General features: G+C 35.3%; 2 protein-coding genes across 6 annotated transcripts in view; one reads left to right on the forward strand and one right to left on the reverse strand.

The window, feature by feature from the left end:
* The window catches only part of LOC146999437 (mitochondrial tRNA-specific 2-thiouridylase 1), a 147214-nt gene extending 138528 nt beyond the window's left edge, over window positions 1-8686 (reverse strand). For 3 of the 5 annotated variants that reach the window (XM_085824564.1, XM_085824565.1, XM_085824566.1), the window contains exon 1: window positions 8357-8685. In XM_085824564.1, coding sequence (XP_085680690.1) covers window positions 8357-8462 — 106 coding nt within the window. In that variant the 5' untranslated portion in view covers window positions 8463-8685. Of the gene's footprint in view, window positions 1-498; window positions 584-8356 lie in introns of all 5 variants that reach the window. The other 2 variants (XM_085824563.1, XM_085824562.1) reach the window with 2 other exon arrangements.
* Window positions 8687-8928: 242 nt separating this feature from the next.
* The window catches only part of slim (scruin like at the midline), a 109111-nt gene continuing 91036 nt past the window's right edge, over window positions 8929-27003 (forward strand). Inside the window, exons 1-2 of the mRNA XM_085824567.1 lie at window positions 8929-9183; window positions 9377-9513. Of these exons, the coding sequence (XP_085680693.1) occupies window positions 9072-9183; window positions 9377-9513 (249 nt within the window). The 5' untranslated portion in view covers window positions 8929-9071. The remainder of the gene's footprint in view (window positions 9184-9376; window positions 9514-27003) is intronic.

The raw sequence follows: 27003 nt of genomic DNA on the forward strand, positions 1-27003 counted from the left end.
ATGCAATCTGCAACATTAACTGAAATAGATAATTAGATAATTTTAGCTTAACTAATACCGTCCGTTATAGATTAAAGGCACATGCGTAAACGTATTATGCGCATGCATGCGCAGAAAGTTTGTAGCTTTGAGGTCCGGATTAAAGACTTTTGACTGTAGTTCTAATTTAATTAAAAAATTTCTCTTGATAAAATCTAAAAATTAGGTTTGCTAAGCGGTTCTAAATTTATACCCCATATTATTGTAATATATGCCTTATTAAGTTTTCATTTTTAATCACTGAAGTTATTTTAAAGTTATTTAATTTTCTTACAAATTACATATTTTTAATATTAGAAACAAATATTTATTCTGTTTTCCAATAAATCTAACCATTCTTTTCTTTTATTCTGACATACATTTGATTTATAATACACATTTAATTAATAATACTGGCTCATCTGCTGTTATTCAACATTCATCCTCTAACCATCATAAAAAAAAAAATTTCAAGCTCACTTATATTCATATTTTGGGATTTCTACTTCCTCTTCATCCATTTCTTTTTCATATATTGTTGTACAGTATTCAAGTTTTCATGTATCTAAAATTTGTATATTGTTGTATTGTATTTATGGCAACTTATATTTAAATGCTAATTATACGTTTAGATTACAATGATGTAACCAGTTTCCTTACAAATTTTTTTAATAAAAAATTGCAAAAAATCATCACATTTTATTATTAAATACAACGAAATGAAACAAATCAAGTTATGTAGGTTTTAAGTTGAATTTTTAATTTTTTGAAGGTGTAAAAGCATTTGGTTTTAATATTAGTTTACTATGCTGAGTTATCTCAAGCAAACGAAAAAAGTTAAATATTAGTCTTTGTATGAGAGTTTTTGAAACAAGGGACAAAACAAAGTGATACCTGACATTCTACACTGGTATCAGGTATCTTTTCTTACTGGCTTACCGCTGGAATCTCTTTCACGGGAGCACAGAGTACACTGTCTCGTTAGATTAGATTTTTTTTTTTTTTTTTTAAATTTTTTTCCCAGCTCTTTGTGATCACAATCTGAAAAATCATCACTTTCGCTATCTTGCATCATCGCCATTACTTTTTTTGGTACTTTTCCGTTTTGCCGGCGCAAACGATAAAGTCGCCAATAATGTTACAAGTGATGCCAAACGGAATATCTTCGCTGGTAACCTCTTATGCCTCATTTTCAAAACAAGTAGCAGCCATTTCTTACCAGATTGATTGTTTCTTTCAATACTGGCATGCAGTTACATAGAATATTTACAAAGATAATTAAATTTTATGCCCTAAGACCATTCGCGGAAATTAAGTCAATTAGGATGCAATCACACCGTTCACCCGATGGCGAAAATATAGAGAAGGCAAAATCAAGGGTTAAATTCATCCATTCTAATGAGAATGCACCAGCGAAGTAAACAATGCGGTTTTACATAATTTCGGAGTAAGCTATTCGTACGAATTGAAATAATTCTTGCATTTAAACTTGTATTCCAAATTAAGATTTAACTTCAAATTAATGCAGGTAATTACTGAGAGAATTATATTTTTGTAGCGTAGTTTACGTGAGATGAGATCACTTGGAGTCACGTGATACGAACTGGCGAATCAGGATGTTGAACCAGGATAGCAAAATAAATTCTTAAATTAATGTCTTTTTATAAATTTATTGCCATTATTTATTGGCTTTTTACAAAATTTTAAACCATATTAAAATGTTTATGCCTTCAAAATAAAAAATTCTTAGAACTAACATTTGTTAAAATTTTTTTGTGTATACTGTATGTTGTCGCCAACAAAGTCTGCTTGGCGAGATTTGCGCCGGCGAAACGGAAAAGTATCCTTTTTTTTGCAACGCATGTATCTTTCTTTATACATTACTAATCCACAAGATGACGTGTACTATATAATAAGGAAACGTGACCAGTCCTTCCAAGAGAACCCTGCAAAAAACAACATTTGGCAAACTGCCAATCAAAGCTGAATATTTTCTTTCATTTCTTTCAGATCGAGTAAAACCCTATCAAAACAAATCATGCTACCAAATTCTGCTTCACCCGAGTTTTCTTGGGATAATAATTAACTGCAATATATATTGGTACGAAATGTACAGGCACGGTAAGATGGCTCCCCCACAAAGCAGTTTTAGGGTTGCCATAAATTGCAAGGGAAGGCAGGGTTGCCACATTTGGCAAGAAATCGCCCATTTGGCGACAAAATTGGCAATATGCCATGGACGCATGGAGAACCTTCTGGAATGATTTCTTAACGGTTTAGCCCAGAAGGTTCTCGAACATAAGCCGAAAGGTACTATTCCGTTTTGAGGACCGTAAAAAATTTGCAGCGAAAATGTATGCGCAAATGCGCCAAATCTAGCTTATGCGCTGATTTAAAATTGCGTAAGTTTAGATAGTTTTATATTTCTTAAGATGCCATTAAATTACTAGTTTAATTTTTAAATCCTTTTTTGATATCCTGTGGATTTAACAATTCGAGAAATGCCCATGACGAAAAGTCTGCAATAGAATTTTTTCAAAGAAAAGGCATCATTCATTATAGAAAATTATGTCTGAACAACCAGCGAGATGAAATTATGCTTTAGCGCTAACTCAGTAGCGAAATAGCGATGCAAGAATCCATTCAGTTATGTTTAGCCTTTTTTTATATAAATTATAATAATGATCTGAAACAGTTATTTACTTTTATGCTTCCATTTAGTTATGTTTAGCCTTTTTTATATAAATTATAATAATAAAAACGTATTATATGAAATTAACCTTTCATCTAAATTAAAACAATTATCTTAGATAGTTATTTCCTATTATACTTCCTTTCTTGCGTTAGGGTTGCTGCAATTATTTTTGGCAGCACTGGCATCAATAATAGTTTGTCGATTTTTTACGGTCCTCAAAACGGAATAGTACCGCCGAAAACTATATAAACCCTGCTGGTCAGTAGTAGTATTTAGAGTGTGACTCATCTAGCGAGTCAGTCCATGTGGAGTCGATCGAGTTGACAGCCGAGCGGCGAGTGCCGAGTGGGTCGTCCAGTGCACCAAAAGAGTCTCTTAGTCTATCGCAGTTAGCGTATTGTCGAGCTCCGGGAACGATTGAACCGAAGAGTTTGGAGCTGTGCTCGTGTGTTGTCGAGTGCATTGCGAGTTGTAGCATGGAGAGTCTCAAGAGTACATGGAGTTCCGAGAATGACCAAGCAAAATCGGGAGCTGTACTCCAGAAAGCAGAGTCGGGTGTTTTGCAAGAAGCTGTCTCCACCGTGACAGCCTGATAACCTGAAGGCTGTGTCGCTGATCATGTCAGCGTGTTTATAGTAGTTCATCGACGACTGTAAAAACGTGTTTTGGAGCTGTCCTGACAATACTGGCTAATAAAGTGTGTTTCGATACTTCATCAAGTGTTGTCGTTATTCACTCCAAATACACACAAACCCCGTACGAATGAGAAGAAAAGAAAATAATGTAACAACTGGTGTCAGAAGAAAGAAAAACACAACAACATTTGGTGTCAGAAGTGGAATTTGCGAGTGAATGCCATTGACCCGCCTGAAGAGGAAAGCCATGGCGGAGGAAACGAAGACTTTGATGGACTAAGTTGAGATCAAAGCCTGGCGAGAAGAGATGAAAGCCGGATATGCTGAGATTAAAGCTGGTACAAAAAGATGACAGCTGAGATCAAAGCCGGACTGAAAGAGATGAAAGCCGGACTGGAAGAGAAGAAAACCTGACGAGAAGAAAAAAATGTCAGCCAAAAAAATTTATGAGGGCAACTCTTACAGATGAAAGTGGAGCTTATAGAAGAAACTCTAGCCATAAAAGAATATGTGGAAATGACAGAAGTGGCGCCTGAAGACTCGAAGGATGGAGAAATGAATGAAGTAGCTGATGAAGTTTATGAGAAAGATCCAGGAATGATCGATGAAATATAACGGGACTAAAGAAAAAGAACGAAATCATGAAGAAATAAAAGACGGGAAAGAAGCTTCTGATTCTCAAGCGCCTGAAGTGGAAATGGAAGAAAGTGAAAATGTGACTGTTAAGTTCTTCGAAACTAATAGTGAAGTTATGAAAACACAATTAGCAAGTGTTGAACCATCTGAAAGTTCATGTGATGTTGAGATTGAAGAAGTTGATGTACAGCTGAAGCAGTGTGCTCCAGTATCGCAAGAAAATTCACCCATCTCACAAACTATGTGTGCGATTCATAGTGCTGATTATGCAGACAGGAATTTGACTCTAAACCTGGATACTTGTGTTTGTGAAGAATTGGGTTCCATTCATGATTCTGATACAGAATTTGGAGCTGGTTCCCAGGAAACGAAGGAAAATAAGCATGCACCATCTACTAAAAATGCCAAGTTGAATTGTATACATGACACGAATAAAACACAGAGTAGTGAACAAACTGTTTTAGATCTTCCATTGGATAAAAAGTCTGAAAGGACCGAATCTTCAGACTGTGACATGAAAAACAGAAATGCATCTGAGAACCGCAGTGGAAAAGTATTTGACCCAGGTATAAATAATGAAAAGACTGAGACTGAAATTCATTCAGAACTTTAATTTGTATAATTTAAAATTGTTATGTGTTTAATTTGTGTATATAACTTGTACACAGTGTAAATATTTCTTTCTTTAGTTATGTTGTTTGTTTGTTTTATTATGTTTAGATTGTATCGAATTTGGCTTCTGACCAAGGGTTTTACTTCGCGGGACGTGCAGTCCTTGGGAGGGAGCATTGTTATGAAATGTACAGGCGCGGTAAGATGGCTTCCCTGCAAAACAGTTTCAGGGTTGCCATAAAATGGCAAGGGAAGGCAGGGTTGCCACATTTGGCGAGAAATCGCCCATTTGGCGACATGCCATGGACGGATGGAGAACCTTCTGGAACGAATTCTTACCGGTTTAGCCCAGAATGTTCTCGAACACAGGCCTAAAGCTATATAAACCCTGCTGGTCCGCAGTCAGTTAGTGTGTGTGCTTCATCGAGAGGGCGAGTCAGAGTGCCTCGTCTGGAGTGTGAGGGAGTTAGTATCGAGTTGGTGTCTTGTCTAGCGAGTCAACCCCTGCGGAGTCAATTGAGTTGACAGTCGGACAGCGAGTGCCGAGTGGGTCATCGAATGCACAGAAAGAGTCTCTTAGTGCACCGTCGAGAGAGAGTGTTGAGCTCCAGGAACGACTGAACCGAAGTGTCAGGAGCTGTGCTCTGCATGTCGTCGAGTGCATCGCGAGTTGTAGCATGGAGAGTCTCGAGAGTACGTGGAGTTTCGAGCACGACCAATCAGAGTCAGAAGCTGCACTCTGGTGCTTTACAGAGCTGTCTTCATCGTGATAGCTTGATTACCTGAAAGCTGTGTGATTGTGTCAGCATGTTTATAACAGTTCGATGACTGTTAAACGTGACTTTCAAGCTGTCCTGATTAAAATTTACTAAATAAAGTGTGTTTGGATACTTCATCAAGTGTCATCGTTATTCACTCCAAATGCACATGAACCCTGTACGAAGGTGAAGCAAGAAAATAACATAACAACTGGTGTCAGAAGAAAAGAAAAAAATGTAACAATATGAACACGAGATAACTCAGGATAATTAGGCAAGCGGTTAAATTGCCATTTCCTTCTTCACTGATGCTTTTATATTATATTACTAATATTTCATATAGATACATTTAGATAAGTTTAACTCATTTACCAAACATGTAAATCTATAATTCAGCATACTTTCATGTTTACGAATACTGTATTTTCTTTAATATATTTTTCAACATATAGCATATGATCAGCCCAATTTCAAATGGTCTTCTGACCAGGTGGTCACTAAACATTGGCAGTTCCACTGGAATTTCAAATCACAGTGAAACCCTAGCTATTTCTTTCTCTGCACATATTTAATATGGAAAAAATGCACTGCAAAAACTTGACTTTATGAAGTAAAAATATTTTTTAAAAATAATCTTTAAAAATACTGCAAAGTTTTATTCATTGATAAATTTTCCCGTTACATTGGCGTTATCTCTTCGCAAATCCCATTAATAAGAAAATATTAAGTAAAGCAATAAACTCAGTTTCTTGGTGCAAATTATACATATGTGTTTCCAAACACAGAGAACTTTATATGGATATAAATTATGAATTATTTTTGCATCTAATTTGCTTAACATGTTTATGCTGGAATTTTTCTGAAAGTACCAAGTACTATCCTTTAAAATGCTTATTCCAAAACCATAGTAGCAAATAATTGTTCACATGCCAGGTAACTATATTAAATTTTTCAGTCTAGTTTAGACACCATGACTATTATTATCACAGAAAGATATTAAATTGATAGTCTTATTAACAGATGAAATTTATGAGAACTATAATTCATATGCTTTATGTTTATCTAACTTAGAATACTATTATAACAATATTAACTCTAGTATTGTAATTATTGAAATGTGTTTCCTTTGCTAATCTGTGTGTTTACTAATACCTTTTATTTTTGCTGCTAGTTCTTGCATTTACCACTATTATTTAAGTAATTAGCCTGCTTATTAGATATTCTTTACTTTTTCTAGTGATATGTAATCCTATTCCTTTATTTTTTTTTCCCCTGTTGTCTGTTTTTGGCTCTGAAAAGTAAAACTACATAGCAACCCTCAGCTTGCTGAAAGGGAGGGGTATTTGGGTATTTTTCAGAATGAGGTCATTAAAATTCTCTGGAAAGCAAATGGAAAAACCTCGTGCAGTTGGGCAGTGAGCAGACAAAGGGAAAGGGGGAACTTGATTTGTGCATTTGGGTTATACTGACTCAGACACTAGAAAATAAAGTGAAACTGATAATTTATTGCTACTCATAACTGTCACCTGTTAGGTTTTTCTTTTTATGAGTAAATCAGTAATTACTGACTTGTAACAATTATTTAATTTTATTTTCATAACAAAAAGACGAAATTTTAAAATATTTACAAAGAAGGTATGATAAATAGACATTTTACTCACTTTCTAATTACTTCTTTAAAATACACTTTTAAATATCTCCGATACCATTTATTGAAAATGAAATCATTGGATTTTAAAAGTTCTCATTATTGTTAACTTCCAATAATTAAACTAAAATCAGTGCCGCAACAGCTATAGTGGGCTACGGCCTGCACTAACCTGATATCTGCTTTACTGACTATGAGCCCTGGGGTGTGTGAGCATATGCCCTGAATAATAGGTCAGTTTGTCGCAGTACCAGCCCCCCCCCCAGTGTTTAATCTCCAAGCAAACTTGGTACAGTACAAAGTCTGTAATCCAGATGTCCATTATTCGGAATGATCTATAATCCGGACTTCAAAGCCACAAACTTTACCCATGTGGTAGAGAATGTGCATACATTACGCGCACATGTTTAATAAAGTAAACAAATAAATATTAAGCTTTTTTTTTGTAAAATTTGATAATCTTTAGATCATAATTGCTCTTTATTTCATAAATTACGGTTTCATATTTTTAATTGTATAATTTCTGCATGCCATCTTACCAGATTTAAATTGATGATCTATAATCCGGAAACACCCGTAATCCAGAATCGCCAAAGTCCTGACGAATCCAGATTAGGGACTTTGTACTGTACTCATTTTATGGACCCACTCAAGGGATGAAAGGCTGAGTCAACCTTGCCCAGTCTGGGGATCAAACCCCGGACCTGTGGTGCTGCTGCACAACGCGTTATCCACTGCACTACTGGGCCTAACTGCTAATAATTACTAAATATCCACAAACTTTCAGTATTTCACAGCTACAACTGCTAAGCTAGTGGTTGATATAAAAGAAAAAATATTTTGACTTGACCAAGAGGAAGGGTGCCTTCGTGGAGAATTTTCTAAGACTAACTGGCTCATTACACATGGAAAAAACCATGAACACGTCCATGCACCCAGCCCATTTGCTGGGACTGGAACCCCACACCAAACTACCAGTGTTCAATGACTTTACTATTCGGGCAATAGCGGGCTTAATAAAAAATAAATAAATAAACTAATTTATCAATTTTCAGTCTTCAATTATATGAAGGGTTTATGGTTCATGCAACACATAAAATATACAACAGATTGAAAAGCTTGCATTTTATGAACAATTTTCTTTGAAAAATAAGAAATTCACATATAAATACATCTATTCATCTCCTGTCTTGAAGTCTGAAAGACGCTAGGTTACTTTATATTATCTGATTTTATTTGTATCAATGTCAATTTTTTATAACATTGCGTAAAAGTAACAATATACATTTAAAAAAGTTATTGTTTAACAATGAACCAAACAAAATTTTTTTGGATCTATCAAGTGAAAGATTACCTGATATACTATATGTAATGTAAAACTTGACGTACAGCATTACTAAGCTAAGCAAAAATGATGATGATATGAAGTTCTTGGGATTTTCCTCAATTATAATATACATATACCAGCTTTCCAGGACGGCAACCCTTTTCTTAAAGACTCCCAAAACATTCTTGATCTTTTAAAAAGACCTATGTCAGTCGCCTCAAAAGCGATAGAGGTTAGTATAAAATATATGCCATATTAAGGTTATTTTTTAGTCTAATTTCATATATTTAATTTGGTATTCGTCTTTTAACCAAAAGTTAATTCGCGTTTCTTACCTCTATTATGTAAACAAAATACGCATGTTGCCATACACAACGCCAAATTTTATCAAAGAAAAATGTACAAATTTAAATTTTCGGACATATTTAATATTCTCATGCAGCATGCAGCCAATATAGATGACTGTATTGTATTTCTCATGAGTATTTTAAATGATAATGGCCACCGGAATACCAAGAAATTAAAGTTTAACAATGAAATGCTTTCTAATTATTATTAAATACCAACGATTGCAGGATTCTATTCGTTAGGATTGAAGTGAAGTAAATAAAACTTTTGCAGCTGTTAAAACTGTAGTGTAAATGTGTATTTGCACGTTGAAGAAATTTACTTGTATATGAATGTTTTCGACGTTTCATGAGTTAGATTCAGATTTATGAAAATTAAATAGTTATTTATATGTATGGAGTCCTTTAATGAAAGTTTGCGCTATAAGCCAAGAACGAAACAACGCCTTTTTAAATTTTGTGTGAATAAAATTGTAAAAGTAGAGCCAAAGGGAAATCAGCGTCGAGGTAGTGTATCAACTTTTCTGTCAGTCTTATTTTTATATTATGCAGTTGAACACTTATAATAATGCAGAATGTATAAATGAATCGATATTTCAGGCAAATTAATTGCTTTTTGGTTTCGGTTTCGTTTTTATTTTATTTAGCACATTTTGCTATTTGCACATATATGATTTTTTTGCTGATGTCTGCATTTCAGGAATCGGATGCCCTGAACCTAGGAGTGGACACCGTATTGTTGCAAATGGAGGCAATGTGTATGCCTTTGGAGGTTTTAATCCTCGAACTGATGACATTGAACCAGATCAGACTCCAGATAGGGTCCTATTTAAAGAAGTATGTAACATGAGAAGTGAGACAGTAATTCATAGTATTTGAAATATAGCAAATTATATTTGTAAATTGTGACCAAATTTGTTTTTGATCATTTATGTTTTGTGCATCCTTTGCTTAATAAGGGTGAGGGAAATAAGGTACTCCTTTGTTATCAGGACTGGATTGAGAAATATATGCATGCATATATGGAGGTATGTGTATCCACATGTGCTTACGTACATACATTTCTGAATCTGGTTCTGCTAACAGAAGAGTTCCCAAAATTTTTTTGTTTTATTGCTTAGACACTTACATAGTTAATTCGGATATTCTTACCTGAAGCTTAGTTTGCTCTCTCTTCATGGTTTCAGAAGGGGTCGATTTCTTCAACTGATAAAATCCTAGGAGAGCCTTTACTCTTGGTGATAAACTGGGAAAGTGCGCACTGCTTCGCACGTTTCTCAAAATCGCCAACTTGAAAATAACAAGTCGAAGAATTGCATGACCACAGTATCCATGTACACATCAACCTATTTTCACTTTAAAAAAAAAAAAAAATAAGAGAATTTCACAAACTTGGTATTGCACACTCCCTTTATTCATGTACACATCGATATGCGCTATAATCAAAATCATTCCCACCAAGGGTGTGGGCTCTGCTAGGATACAGTCCTTTAACCTTCAACATGAGAAATTTAAATCTTAAAAAGAGGTTCATGATAAAGACCATTGTAGTTTCTATTAAAATCATGGGCTGATCTTTGGAATATGGTAACAGGTAGTTTGGCGAGATTTTGGAGGCAATAAAGGTTACTACCTAGGACTTTGGGAATAATGTGAGAAGTACTCAGTTCCGATTATGCATTATTTTGTGTGAGGAAAATGAGAGACCATGAGATATGTCATGTGACATTAATGGACGAATCACTGTTCTTTAATCGGAAAAGGGGGTAAATTTGTAAAAATATCTGCTGTACAGCATTAGTTTCATTCTATGTTCTGTGAAACAGTGTTGTTTAATATTTGGATCCCATGGCCCTATATAAAGTAAATCCGAAATTTTTATTGCGTTTATGTGTAATTGAAAAGAATTGCTTAATTGCGGATAAGTATGAATGTCCAACATGTGGGTATGAAATGAGATTGTGTGAAAGGAAGGATATTACAGATAAGTTTGAATGGTGGTGCAAGAAATCTGGTGAAAATGGACATTTTGTGATCCGCCATGCACTCAAGATTCTGTAGAAGATTGGTTAAGTTAGTATTTTTAGTTATTTGAGAATATTATTTTTATGCATTGTTCTAAATGTAAGGAGTAAATACCGTATTTACGCAAATCTAATGCGCATCGTTTTTGGCCAAATGTAGTATTCAAAATATTCAAAATTGGGGTGCGCATTAGATTCGAGTGCAAAGTTCGCCGATGACGTCAACCAAATTTCACGACTATATTTACCGTTACATTTATCGTTGACACATTATTGCATAGAGGATACAAACTGCAGAGTACGTAGTCACGAAATGTAGGGCAAACAGAGAAGAATGTCATGTGACGCTACTTTCAAACATAAAGTAATTCTTTATGCTGAAAAAAATGGCAATAGAAAGGCAGGGAGAGAGTTCAACGTAGCTGAGAGCAATGTTCGCTTGTGGCGGCAACAGAAATTGGCACTGTTTGCAACTAAAGTTAGTAGAAAGAAATTCACTGGACCTCGCAAAGAAAGACACCCTAAAATTGAAGAAAACGTTTTGAAATTTGTACGTGAAAGGAGGAAGAATGGACTACCTGTGACTAGTGACACCATAAGAAATAAAGCAAAAGAGGAGGCTGAAGTTCTTGGAATACCGAAACAAGAGTTTAAGGCTAGCCGTGGATGGGTGGATCGGTTTATGAAGCGGCTGGGTTTATCTCTAAGACGCTATACAACAATATGCCAAAAGCTTCCTGCAGATTTTGAGGGAAAACTACTAACATTTCAGCGGTATGTCATCACACTTCGGAAGGAAAAGAATTTTTCAATGGGGCAAATTGGCAACGCTGACGAGACGGCAATTTGGTCTGATATGCCTCGTAACTACACCATTAAGGAGAAGGGGACTAAGGAAGGTATCATCAAAACTTCGGGATGTGAAAAACAACGCGTAACAGTGATGCTGGCAATAACAGCAGACGGGTGCAAACTTCCCCCTTTCTTAATCCTCAAACGGAAAACATGCCCTAAAACCCCTAAGAATGAAAAGCTGTTCCCAGATGATGTCCTGATTCGAAACCAAGAGAAGGGGTGGATGACGGAATCATTAATGCTTGATTGGCTCCGAAATGTATGGAAATGCCGTCCCGGTGGGCTCTTTAATCCACCATCAATGCTTTGTCTGAACGCATTTCGTGGTCATCTCACCGACGACGTAAAAAAGAAGATGCACAGCCTAGGCAGTGATCTTGTTATCATTCCTGGAGGGATGACGTCTGTGTTACAACCCCTGGACATTAGTATAAATAAACTTTTTAAGGAGTACGTTCAGGCGGAGTATGAAAAATGGTTTTGTGAGCCAAACCGTGTATTGACCCCGACAGGAAAAATTAAGCGTGCTGCACCGCACATTGTTGCACACTGGGTTTCTGCTGCCTGGAAAAGCATCGAAGCACCAATGATTGTGAAATCTTTCAAGAAATGCTGCATTTCAAATGCATTGAATGGCAGTGACAATGACGTGCTCTGAAACGCCGAGGATGAGGATGACAATGATGAGGAAAGAAGAAATGAATCTGCTTCTGACGAAGAGAGCTGCGAGGATTCCAGTGATGAAAATATTAGTGAATAAAGACGTTTACAATTAATCACTGATTGTAGAAACTGTTAGCTAGATAGAAATGTTACGATTTATTTCATGTTCATATTTTACGATAGGTACCTTATATACGGTAGTGCTAATTAACAATGATTGTTTCACATGACAATAGCCCACTAATAGGTTAATTCTATGTTCTGCTGCTTTATGTATAAATCCATTGTTGTATAAAATATGGTATCTAAATTTAAATAAAATTTTCATACCATTAATTGATAGTTTATATACAAATCCATTGTTGTATAAAATAAGATTCAATAAATTCCTCATATCATTGATGCGCATTACATTCGCCGACAAACAATTTTTTTATTATTTAAAGTTTTAAAATGGGGATGCGCATTAGATTCGCATAAATACGGTAAATTAATATGGTATTATTATTGGAAAATTGTTATTAGCAATGATTTAGTTTCAAGTAATTAGAATTGTAAGCTAATTTTTATTAATTTAATGTATGTGCTTATTTATATTTTAAGTAGTGTTTTTTAATTTAATTATATTTTAATTTAATATGTTTGTAGTATTTTGGAATACATTTGAGTAGAAGTAAATGTGCATGGAAAGAATTTAAGTATTTGGAACCATTTTTAATGTTTGCGTTAGAAATTGGTAGGTGAGATTTATAATAGATAATTTAGAGGGAAAAGTTTTTGGATATTTTATTTATTTTATACGTGCAAATGTTCATCTTTGGAAAGGGTATATACTTTTTTGTGATCAGGTAATTTCATATATGTCTTTTTTACCGAATTTAAAGATTCACAAAATTTTCGTGCATTTTCGTGAAATTTTTCTAATTTATGAGAAAAAAGCAGTGTACATGGATATAGTGAAGAGTGTGCGTAATGCCATTTTTGTGCAATTCTGGGATGTTTTTTTAAGTAAAAATAAGTCGATGTGTACATGGTTACTGTGTATGTGCGATTTTGAAAAACGCGGCAAGAAGTTTGCGATTCTGCACTTTTTCCCAATTTTTCAGTTAATATTTGTCATGATTAAGCAGTTTTGTTCCATAAAATTTGTAGCATAAGTGTAATTCGGCTAGTAGATTGTTGGAAAAAGTGTTGAGTAAATAAAAAGAAAAGAAACATGTCTTTACTTCATGAAGACAAAATGGCAGCAAAGAAAAAAAACAGAGTTGGTCGCCAAAAAATCGCCAAGTTACCATAATCCAAAGATCGACCAAATCATTATTTAAAAAATTGAAAAAACAGCTTTGTTAGTCTAATACAAGTTTCAAAACCTGTAGAAGTATTTCTAGATTTATGGTATGAAACTTAAATGTGTACTGATTTTCAAACTACGAGGGTTGGAACTTTAATAGTGGCAACACAGCTGAAAAAACACTATGCAACAAAACCAAAGAATATCGTGTATACCACACGTGAACTACATACCTACCTTACCTCTCAGCAAAAAGACTCATCCTGCGTATGTCACGCGTATGCGGAGTAACGCGAAGAACGGATCCTTGTATTAGCTCGCGGTCTAAAGTAAGTGTTGTCAGGATGTTTTCAAAACAAGAACAACGATGTTGGATAAAAATTTAATGTGCCAGATGTCGTACAGCACGACAGTGTCATCAAGGGCTTCAAGAGGCTTGCGAGGAATCTGCATAGCCTTACAGAATTGTAGCAAGATGGGTGAAAGCATTCAGTGAAGGATGGCAAAACGTGGCAGAGCGATGCAGACGGGCAAGCTGTTGCCACACTAATGGCCAATGATCGCCGCCAAACGATTCGTCAGCTGGCCGGACAAACAGGATTAGCGCATACGACTGTGCTGCACATTCTGAAGGAACGCCTGTCCATGAGAAAAATTGCTTCACGATGGGTTCCACATCAATTGACGGAAATGCAGAAATGCTACGATACGATACTGTTCGAACTCACCTGGAGCACGAAGGAGTTTTTTATGCCGTATGATTACGCTGGATGAGACTTGGGCCCGATTGTACCAGCCAGAACTGAAATGCCAATCAAACGAATGGCGTCATCACGGCGTTCGAAATTTTGTCAGAACTGTTGGAAAATATGACTTATTGTAACCCTTTTACTGCATCATCTCTCCTCCTTGAAATGTTTATTAGGTTTGGTTCTTATTTTAATGTAATATAGTAGTTACTTCTACTTCTTTTTCTTATTGCCACTGTTTGTGTTGAGAACGGACTGTTTCAACCTAATTAAGATGCAAAAACGAAACGTGATGTTACATCATCTGGAAAGCTGAATCGTGCCGATAGCTGATTGGTTGCCGTGAGATGACGTCATGCCTACTTCTGGTATAAGTATCTCGCGTCGCTAAAAAATATAAAAAGCTACCAAAGAGCAATGCCATTATCAATTAGAATGTCGCAATGTTCATCTGAGGTAGTTGAAAATACGAAGAATAAGTGAGCTTTAATCCAAAGTCCGATGCTGTGGGATATTGTACAGTCTCATATAATAAAATTTTTTATATACACTATTTACAATTCAGCACTTCACATTATGGAAGATGCTTATGGGCCTTTTTGCAGCACATTCCAGGGTAGGATCATTATTAATTAGCTCCCTTATATGGTCATATTTTGAGTTAGCTATTTTTTGAAAGAAATTGTGGCTTGTAGTGAGTATCTCATCAGGATCGGGCCGGATCTTCAATTCTTTATGAATCTGTAAGTTTCTGACAAACCACGGCGCATTGATGATATCACGTAGAATTTTATTTTGAAAAATTTCTAGTCTTCTTCTGTAGGTTTTATAAACGGTGGCCCAAACAGGGATAGCGTACAGAAGTATCGGACGAATAAGTGTAATATATATTTTCTTTTTAATTCTCACATTTAACTTGGATTTTCTGCCAATCAAGGGTTGAAGAGCAATTTTTGCGACAGTCGCTTTTCTGAGTGCATATTCGAAATGTTCTTTAAAGAGCAATTGTGAATCAAAATAGATACCTAAATATTTAGTGCTGTTAACCACAGGAACTTCTTGATTATTAATTTTAATGTTCACTTCAACTGGGGTGAATTTTCGATGTCGGCAAAAAAGTAGAATGTTGCTTTTAGAGGGATTAATGCTGAGTCTCCATGATTTAAGGTAATGCACAACGTGATTCACTGCAATTTCAAGCTTATCAACAGCAAGTTGTGGTTTCATTGATCTGGTCAATATCGCTGTATCATCAGCAAACTTAACTATTTTTGAATTAAGTGGGACGGGCATGTCATTTGTATAAATGCAAAAAAGACTGGGTCCAAGAACACTTCCTTGTGGAATTCCACTTTTAATATATTTCTTCGTAGAATAAGTGTTGTTAATTTTTACTTGAAAGGTACGGTTTCTCAGATAACTTGTTTTCTACTACTTATGATTGACTTTGCGACACCCAAATGGGTAATGGCTTAGCTCATAGGTATCTGCTTTTGTGTACATATTGTGTTTATAGAGAAATTCACCACTTCGCGTTTTGAGAATAACAGCTACAGAGTACAAGACTAAAACCACTGTCTTGTTGGTTGATCAGGTGTTCTCTTGCTGTTTCATTGTGTATACATTTAATTTACTATGCTTTACAAGTATTGTGTGTCTTCAAGTGTGAATTCTTCATTTTCACTTTATTATTTGACTGTGCTTACCTGCAAGTACTGATTTCTTTTTCCACCGGAGTGTGAACTTTCAAGAAACATTGGCCGAGGTCAGTTTACGGGAGGGTGACTCCTGTCGTAACTGCCGCCGACCTACGACGTTTGAAGCCACACCCACTGGGTAGAACTCATTGCAATTCAGCCTGGCAAGTGCCATTTGATTTAAATTATGAAATTCAAAGTATTAGTGATTTAATTATGATTGTTCATCACTAGTTTACTACATAACTTAATATATTTTCATATTTTGTTGCCAGCTCTAACAGTTTCCCAGATGCACTTCTAAATTCTAAATTACATTGTGTACTCATGTACTATTCTAGCTCCGCCTATAGAGGCGCGGCGGTTACCACCTTATTCTCATTTTTCCAAGCAATTAGGGCAATACCATGACAGGCAGTTAAAGCAGTGGGCTGCTAAATGCTGTTTAAATCAGATAACTGAACTGACTGACTGGCTCAGCCCTTCTAGTTCCTGCTTTCCTGGCTCTTGGGTGTGCGGTTTCCAGCCCCTTTTGAAGGATGCGTGCAGTCCGGTGAATAAGTTCCTTGGTTCCTGTCCACAAGATGACTATTCCTGAATAAGTTCCTTGGTTCCTGCCCACAAGATGACTATTCCTGAATAAGTTCCTTGGTTCCTGCCCACAAGATGACTATTCCTGAATAAGTTCCTTGGTTCCTGTCCACAAGATGACTATTCCTGAATAAGTTCCTTGGTTCCTGTACACAAGATGACCTTTCCAGAATAAGTTCCTTGGTTGCAGAAGCTACAGTGTGAGTGACTGCCATGGGCGGCATCCATGTTCTTCATGAAGGTGGCATTTAAATAAGTTAGCGGCGATTCCTCGTGTTCAACTACTGTGAACGGAGTTAGGCCGGATGTAAGTGCTTTCAAGGACTTAATTTAGATTTCAGGTGCTTTCTTGACCATTGAGCATGGACTTACTGAATGTGTAGCCAATTTCATTTGAGACCGCATAATTTCTGTTTAGGACATTTTATTTCGTAGTGAATGCCAGTATTTTTGGAGACCAGGTAAAATATTATTTGATGAATGAAAGTTTGAAAATGATGGTTATATTATATTTTTTCTAAGACTCTGATATTGTTTAAATTTATTCTTTGTGTTTTTATTTTTTTTTTATATATTGTTGATAAATTGGTTAAGTTTGAAACCTCTGTATTGTCTTAAATGTCTGCACAACATATAATCTCAGGGAGCTATTATTGCTACTACTGCTAAATGTTTAATTTTATAAACTTTAAACTTTGCTTAAGCATCATTTTGGTTATGGGCCCAGCCCCTGAGTTATTTTTAGTGCAAACATTTGAAGTTTAAAGTTAATTTAGGACTTGAGAGATTGGGGGCGGTTTTTGTTGAAATTCAAATATGGCTACTGTTAATGTTATGCATAATATTGCTAAACTTGAGGCATGTAATTACTTTACATGGTCTAAAGATATGAAGTTTGTTTTAAATGAGAAAAATGCATGTCTTTTGGTCAAAGGTATTGAAAAATGTCCTTATTTAAATGATGTTAAGGGTATTACAAAAGAAATTATTGCCGACTATCAAAATAGAAGTCGTTTGGCATCATCTTTAATTTATATGAATGGAAGCCCTGAATATAGAAACTTGATGAGTGAAATTGATGACCCGGTAGTGGCATGGAATACGCTTGCCAAATACTTCCAGCCAGATTATCGATCTAGACATATGTCCTTGTTTTCAGAGTTCTTAAATTGTAAAATTAAGCCAAATGAAAGTATTAGTTTCTTTTCTTCTAGATTAAAACGCGTAACTGAACAGTTAGCTGATATTAATCAGGCTGTAAGAGATGTATACATATGTTTTCAGTTTCTTAAGTTCCTTCCAGATAAATATGATCAAGTAGTTCAGAATGTTTTGAGGTGGCCATATGAAAAGTTCATATTTAAAAATGTTGAACTTGAAATACTAACAGAGGAAACGCGTCTTAATTTAAGAGAGAGAGATAGGGAAAATTCCAATAAGACTATAGAAGTCCAAAGTATTCACTGTGAACCCAAATTTAAGCAGATTAAAGGGCTCAAGTGTTATAAATGTGGCCATCCAGGTCATATTCAAAAATACTGTAGAATGAAAGGTAATTTTTCCAGATCACCCTCGCCTGCTTCTTCTGTTTCCTCAGCTGTATCTAGTAGTAATAAAACATCTCCTAAGTGTAAGAATAAACCCAAGTTGTGTAAAGGTAAAAATAATTCCCATGCTCAGTCCCATTTAATAGCTCAAGCTAATGTTAACAACTTGGAGGAAAATGATGATAGTTGGATTTCTGATACTGCTGCATCTCATCATTTTTGTAAAAATCGTGAATTGTACAATACTTTTTCTCCTGTGAAGAATGAGAATATTCTAGTAGCTATTGATGGGGTAACTTTTCCAATTCATGGGAAGGGTACTGTTAAAATGAAATTTGGGGATACAGTTATTTTGCTTAAAGATGTTTTATACTCACCTGAACTGAGACGAAATTTAATATCTGGACCTAAGGTGGATATCAATGGAGCAAGATTTTATGGTAAAAATGGACAAATTAAAGTTACTGATGATGAAAATGAAACCTTGTACAAAGCTAAGTTGATAGAAAGTAACTATCATTTACTCCTGAAAATAGTGAAGAAGGGGGGGGGCAAATCTGTAAAATTTGAGGCATCCACAGTTCAGCATAACAATAGTGAATTATGGCATGGTCAATTTGGTCATATAAATTATGGTGCTGTTGTCAGGACTAGTAAGAGACATTCAGTTCAAGGTCTTCCTGTGTTAAAGCACTCACCTAATTTGTTTTGTGAACATTGCCAAATCAATAAGCAAAGACAAATCTCCGGTTGATCTTTGGATTATGGTAACTTGGCGATTTTTTGGCGAAAATTTGGCGACCAACTCTGCTACAGCAACCCTCTATTTTTTTTTCCGCCGCCATTTTGTCTTCATGAAGTAAAGACATGTTTCTTTTCTTTTTATTTACTCAACACTTTTTCCAACAATCTACTAGCAGAATTACACTTATGCTAGAAATTTTATGTAACAAAACTGCTTAATCATGACAAATATTAACTGCAAAATTGGGAAAAAGTGCAGAATCGCAAACTCCTTGCCGCGTTTTTCAAAATCGCACATACACAGTAACCATGTACACGTTGACTTATTTTTACTTAAAAAAACATCCCAAAATTGCACAAAAATGGCATTGCGCACACTCTTGACTTTATCCATCTAAACTGCTATTTTCTCATAAATTACAAAAATTTGCACGAAAATGCAGGAAAATTTTGTGAATCTTTAAATTCAGTAAAAAGGACATATATGAAATTACCTGATCGTGAAAAAGTATATACCCTTTCCAAGGATGAACATTTCCACGTATAAAATAAATAAAATATCCAAAAACTTTTACCTCTATATTATCTATTATATTATAAACGTCACCAACGAATTTCTACCGCAAACATTAAAAATGGTTACAAATACTTAGTGTCAAATATTTAAATTATTTCCATGCACGTTTACTTCCACTCAAACGTATACTCAACAAACTCAAATGTATACTCAACGTATACCAAATTGCTACAAACATATAATTCACAAAATAACTATCATTTAATTAAAATATAATGAAACCATGTATGCGTCGACTTATTTTTACTTAAAAAAATCCCAGAATTACACAAAAATGGCATTGCGCACACCCTTCACTATATCCATGTACATCGCTTTTTTCTCATAAATTAGAAAAATTTCACGAAAATGCATGAAAATTTTGTGAATCTATTATATAAATTATCTATTATAAACATCACCAACGAATTCATAACAAAACATTAAAAATGGTTACAAATAGTGTCAAATATTTAAATTATTAATAATAATTAGTAAAATAGTGTCAAATATTTAAATTATTTCCATGCACGTTTACTTCCACTCAAACGTATACCAAATTGCTACAAACATAAAATTCACAAAATAACTATCATTTAATTAAAATATAACTAAACCATGTACACGTCGACTTATTTTTACTTAAAAAATATCCCAGAATTGCACAAAAATGGCATTGCGCACACTCTTCACTATATCCATGTACACTGCTTTTTTCTCATAAATTAGAAAAATTTCACGAAAATGCATGAAAATACTCAATGTATACTACTCAAACGTATTCCAAAATACTACAAACATATAACTCACAAAATCACGATCATTAAATTAAAATATAATTAAATTAAAAAACACTACTTAAAATATAAATAAGCACATACATTAAATTAATAAAAATTAGATTATAATCCTAATTACTTTAAACTAAATCATTGCTAATAACAATTTTCCAATAATACCATATTAATTTATTTACTCCTTACATTTAGAACCATGCATAAAAATAATATCCTCAAATGATTAAAAATACTAACTTACCTAAACTTCTTCAGAATCTTCATTACGTGGCACGCACACTTCCGTACAGAAAGAATTCCAATCAGCTGTGGTACTACTGCTAATTTCTAAATCCGAAATCCAGTAGTCAACTGGCAGTCTATTCACCCAGTAATAAGAAATTAATAAAAAATCACCCATACTCAAACTACTTTCAGCAAACCACGTACCCTTCCTTACACTTCGTTTCACAAAATGTCCATTTTCACCAGATTTCTTGCACCGCCATTCAAACTTATCTGTAATATCCTTCCTTTCACACAATCTCAACTTATTATTATTATCAGATAAACTCATTAAAAATTTAGAATTCACTTTACATAGCGCCATGCAATCCGAAAATTAATCAACACTGTTTCACACAACAAAGAATGAAGCAAAGAATCTCTAAGGAGATTCTTTGTACAAAATACTATAAAGTAGTTCAGACATTTTTCCAGATTTCCCCCCTTTTCCAATTAAAGAACTGTAATTCGTCCATTAATATGACATATCTCATGATCTCACATTTCCCTCACACAAAATAATGCATAATCAGAACTGAGTACTTCTCACATTATTACCAAAGTCCTAGGTAGTAACCTTTATCACCTCCAAAATGTCGCCAAACCAATTCTGTTACCATATTCCAAAGATCAGCCGAATCTCCTATAGACCCTTACAAGGTATTCAAGTAAAGAGGCCGCTTGAAAGGGTTTTTTCTGATGTATGGGGACCTATTAACATTCCAGGTAGGAATAGTGAACGTTATTTCGTTTCCGTTATTGACGAATATTCTCGTTATGTGGTAGTGTACCCCACTGTAGAGAAAAGTCAGGTGTTTGAAGTATTTGAAAGACATATAGCATGTGCGGAAAGATCTTTGAACCTTAAGTTGAAATACTTTAGAACTGATAATGGACGAGAATATGATAATGAACAATTCAGGTCATATTGTAATAAAAATGGTGTAAAGCACGAATTTACAGACGTATATACTCCAGAACAGAATGGAGTTTGTGAGAGATTCAATCAAACAGCTCTCAACAATGTACGTGCAATCTTACATGATAGTGGAATGAGTCCTGAATTTTGGTCAGATGCAGTAATGTATTTTGCATATTCATTTAATAGAATTTGTCATAAGGGCCAAAAAAGAACCCCATTCGAATTGTACACTAAGTGGAAACCATCAGTACGTCACCTTAAGGCATTTGGAACGATTGCTTATGTTGGAATTCCAAAGGCTAAAAGAAATTCTAAGCTTGATCCAAAGGCAACGAAGGGCCGATTGATTGGGTACAGTGTACGAACAAAAGGGTACAAGATTTGGTTGGAAAATGAGTAAAAGGTAGTAGAAACCTTAAATGCTACTTTTAAAGTGTGTGTGTGTGTGATTATGGCAAAGCCTCGAGGGCTATCTGCCTAAGGGAAGGGATGCCTTTGTGGAGGACTTTCTAAGGGAAACTGGCTCGTATACACGTTACACATGGGGAAAACCACGAAAACGCCCATGCAGCCAGACCGTTCGCGGGATTCGAACCTCAGACCGAACTACCAGTGTTCAGCGACTTTACCGCTCGGCCGCTGGTGGGCGCTACTTTTAAAGAGTCAATTTGAATGCAGAAAAGTGGCAGTGGAGCTGCACTGGGCACCCTTCCTAATTTGGAATCTGAAGAGAGGATAGAGTTCCAATCTACTGATACTCCAGTTGGCTATTTTCCTGAAATAGAGGAAAGAACCGATACCAATGTACCTTCTTCTACAACTGGCACTGACACTCAATCTACATTGAGACAAGTAACTTGGCTTCGTAAACCTGTTCCAAGGCCAGACGGCACTCGTATGGATGTGTATTATTTTGAGAGGGGGTCTAATCAAAGACTACGATCACCAAATGATATAGAAAGGTATTGCACTGAACATAATATTCAGTATGATCCTACCTTGTTTGATTTCAAGGGAAGCAATACTTATAGTGGTGAAATTGACCCAACTGGCACTCCTTCAACATCATATACCCGAGATAGCTGACTACAGGTTTCAATTCCAAACACTTACCAGGCAATGAAATCCACAGAAAAGCTTAAATGGATAGAGGCAATGGAAGAGGAAATGGCCAACATGCGAAAGCATGAGGTATGGCATCTTGTTCAACTTCCTAAAGACAAGACTCCACTAGGTTGCAGGTGGATTTTCAACATTAAACGTGACGAATTTGGAAACATTGTTTGTTTTAAAGCTAGTTTAGTGGCTCGGGGTTATCGGCAAATTAAATACGATACCTATGATGAAACCTACTCTTCTGTAGTTAACTTTTCAGTAATAAGGCTCTTTTTCTCTCTCTTAGTTGCACACCTTGGATGGGCAAATATACAGTGCAACATAAAAAGTGCATATCTCTATGCTCCTTTATCATAGGAAATTTACATGTCCCAACCTCAGGGTTTTGTAGAGCGAGATAAAGAAACTTTTGTGTGTCGTTTAGATAGAGCCCTGTATGGTCTCCATTAGAGTGGGCGATTATGGTACTATGAGTTGGATAGAACACTGTGTAACCTAGGGTTTATCAAGTTTGAGTGGTGTAATTGTGTCTATCGTTTTAAAGATTTTGTCATTCTGTTGGTTTATGTTGATGATATTGTTGTGTTTGGAAAAAGTGAAGTTCAGGCTAAAAGGATATTAAAAGTCCTGAATTCACATTTTGATTTGAAAATTTTAGGTAAAACAAGAAAGCTTTTGGGTGTGGAATTTGAATATGAGAACAATAGAGTTTTAATTCATCAGCAATTATATATAGAAGACATAGTTGATCGATTCAAGTCTTTTAAAATACAAATTACTTCCCTTCCAATAGTTAAAGGTGTGAAATACTCAAAGTCCCAGTACACAAGAAGAAATGACTGAAATGATGAATTATCCTTATAGAAATGTTTTGGGATGTCTCTCGTTTCTTTGAAATCGTACTCATCCAGATATAGCTTATGCTGTTAATATATTTTCTCAGTTTCAAAGCAATCGTGGTAAGTTTCACTGGGAAGGATTACTTAAACTTTTAGGATACTTTTCCAATACCAGACAGCACAAACTTAAACTGGTATGCAAGGAACTGAAGCTCAATATATATTCAGATTCGGATTTTGCTTCAAGCAGGGATGATATGGTGTCTATTGGTGGATAAATAGCTTTGTTGGGAGAATCACCTGTATCTTGGTGTACATTTAAAGAAAGGGGAGTGAGTTTGTCTACTATGGAGGCTGAATTTATCTCCATGACTGAATCAGCAAAAGAATTAGTTTGGTTTAAAAACATTTTGGATGAATGCATTCAGTTTAAAATTGCAAGTAACTATGTTTCAAGACCAATATTGTTTGTGGATAACATGGCTGCTGTATATTTTACAAAATCACCCATTGAAAACTCAAGGACAAAACATATAGATGTAAAACTATTTTTCATTCGTGATCTATTGAACAGGGAAATTTTTTATTTAAAATATGTCCCAAGTAAAGATAATCTGGCTGATCCCATGACAAACCGCTGACTAAGCATAACCTGATAAGATTTTGTGGAACAATTTTCTTATGAAACTTGTTTTAGTGTGTATTTAAATTAAGTTTTGTTTAGTTGAAAATAATATGTTATAAGTCATATTATGATGAATGTTAGGTAAATGTAAAACTGTATAGTGTAGAATGTTGTATGATTCACCAGGGCCCTGGGTAAAAGTATTGAGTGTATGATCATACATATGTCTTTGTATTGTTTTGTAACATGTTGGACTTTCTTGTTATGGTAAAATTTTGAATAATGGGATAAGATGTTCCCAAAGGAAAATTTTCTTAAAAATTTCTGAATTGAATGAAATTGTGATATTTATTTATTCTTGTTTTAAATTTTGTAAAAGGGGCTGGAATTTGTTTTGAATTTTGTAAAAGGGGCTGGATACTGCCGTTTAGTTTTATTTCAGGTAGGAGATGATGATGTGGGGGGGCATTTGTTGGAAAATATGACTTATTGTAACCCTTTAACTGCATCATCTCTCCTCCTTGAAATGTTTATTAGGTTTAGTTCTTATTTTAATGTAATATAGTAGTTACTTCTACTTCTTTTTCTTACTGCCACTGTTTGTGTTGAGAACGAACTGTTTCAACCTAATTAAAATGAAAAAACGAAACGTGATGTTACGTCATCTGGAAAGCCGAATCGTGCCGATAGCTAATTGGTTGCCGTGAGATGATGTCATGCCTACTTCTGGTATAAGTATCTTGCGTCGCTCTGGCTCAGCCCTTCTAGTTCCTGCTTTCCTGGCTCTTGGGTGTGTGGTTTCCAGCCCCTTTTGAAGGATGCGTGCAGTCCGGTGAATAAGTTCCTTGGTTCCTGTTCACAAGATGACTATTCCTGAATAAGTTCCTTGGTTCCTGTACACAAGATGACCTTTCCAGAATAAGTTCCTTGGTTGCAGAGGCTACAATGTGAGTGACTGCCATGGGCGGCATCCATGTTCTTCATGAAGGTGGCATTTAAATAAGTTAGCGGCGATTCCTCGTGTTCAACTACTGTGAACGGAGTTAGGCCGGATGTAAGTGCTTTCAAGGACTTAATTTAGATTTCAGGTGCTTTCTTGACCATTGAGCATGGACTTATTGAATGTGTAGCCAATTTCATTTGAGACCACATAATTTCTGTTTAGGACATTTTATTTCGTAGTGAATGCCAGTATTTTTGGAGACCAGGTAAAATATTATTTGATGAATGAAAGTTTGAAAATGATGGTTATATTATATTTTTTCTAAGACTCTGATATTGTTTAAATTTATTCTTTGTGTTTTTATTTTTTTATATATTGTTGATAAATTGGTTAAGTTTGAAATCTCTTTATTGTCTTCAATGTCTGCTCAACATATAATCTCAGGAAGCTTTTATTGCTACTACTGCTAAATGTTTAATTTTATAAACTTTAAACTTTGCTTTAGCATCAAGAACCCCAGCAATGTGAAAGTTATGGTGATTTATGTGTACGACTGTGATGGTGTCATCCTAACGCATACCGTTCCCCCACAGCAGACCGTCACTGTGCAGTATTACTGCTCATTTTTGGAGCACAATCTCCGACCAGCTTTGAGAAAAAAACGGCGACACTTTCTGCAGAATGCTTCTCTCATTTTGCATGACAATGCTCGGCCACATGCAGCACAAGCTGTGACTGATTTGTTCAAGCGATGGGGCTGGGAAGTGCTTTACCATCCACCATACTCCCCAGATCTAAGCCCTTGTGACTATGACTTAATTCCTAAGATGAAGGAACCACTTCGTGGCACTCGCTTCCAAACTGTTCCTGAGATTCTTGCGGCAATAGACCGGTCCATTCAAACTATCAACAAAACAGGCGCTGCTACAGGTATTCTGCGACTTCCACATCGTTGGAAACGGATTGTACACAATGCTGGCGACAAGGACTGTAAAACATGGTGACATGAATCACTTTTGTATTCCTTGTAAATAAATAGTTGCCACTATTAAAGTTCCAACCCTCATATATTAGAATGAAGCATTTTTAATTTTCATTATACATATTTTTGCATGCGTATGGGTTCGTTATGAAATGAATGCACAAGTCCGATAAAAAATGAACAAAAATTTATTATTATCACAACAAAAATGCTTAAATTTTCTCAAATTATCATGCAGTATTACAATATCTCACAGTAGTTATCTTTTAACTACTCAAATGTCCAATAGAACGTAATTCAAAACAGCTAAAGAAAGCTAATCCGTGAATTCGCTACAATCAACAAGAGCAGTTTTCTAAACAACAACAAACTAAGCAACTACTACAAACTGAGATGTTTTCCTCCTTTTATAAGATTTTAAAATCACGCGCTGGAATTTTCCAGTACTTTCTCGAAATCAAAAAGAGATATTTATTTATTTAATGCACGCGCTCTTGTATTTTCAATTTTCCTGCTTAGCTTTCTTTTAATATTCATCATGCGCTGCACTGCGTGAGAAATAAAACCATTTAATTTATAATTGAACTAACATTAGCTTTTTAAATACCAAATTCGTAACACTGCCCCCTTCCCAAGGACTACACGTCCCGGGCAGTACAATCCCTGGACAGGAAGCTAAACTTACAACTGTACCATAAATGCATTAATAAGCATTACATTACAATAATAAACAACATGAACAATAAATGCAATACATAAAGCAAATCAAATGCTATCAAATACAAATCAAATACTAAATGCAAATCAAATACAAATCAAATCAAATACACATTTAAAAACAAAATGGACCATGGTCTTATATTATTTACAATTATTTACATTACATACTATGGCCATAGTAATGAGCTAAATTGTCGTAATGAATGACTTTAGGTTTATAGTTCGAAGACTTACGAATCTGAACCACAACGTCATTCAGCCTTTTTGGACTGTGTACGGGCCATCCCAAGGTGACTGTAATTTCGGACAAAGTCCTTTCCGTCAAGCCGGATTCCAGAACCACACTTTGTCTCCTTCGTGGAATTGATGTTCAGTAGCTCTTGTGTCATATCAGGTCTTCAT

This window comes from Stegodyphus dumicola, chromosome 1 (genome assembly GCF_044657685.1).
Source record: "Stegodyphus dumicola isolate Sdum_Otavi_A_Nest chromosome 1, ASM4465768v1".
Lineage (NCBI taxonomy): Eukaryota > Metazoa > Arthropoda > Arachnida > Araneae > Eresidae > Stegodyphus > Stegodyphus dumicola.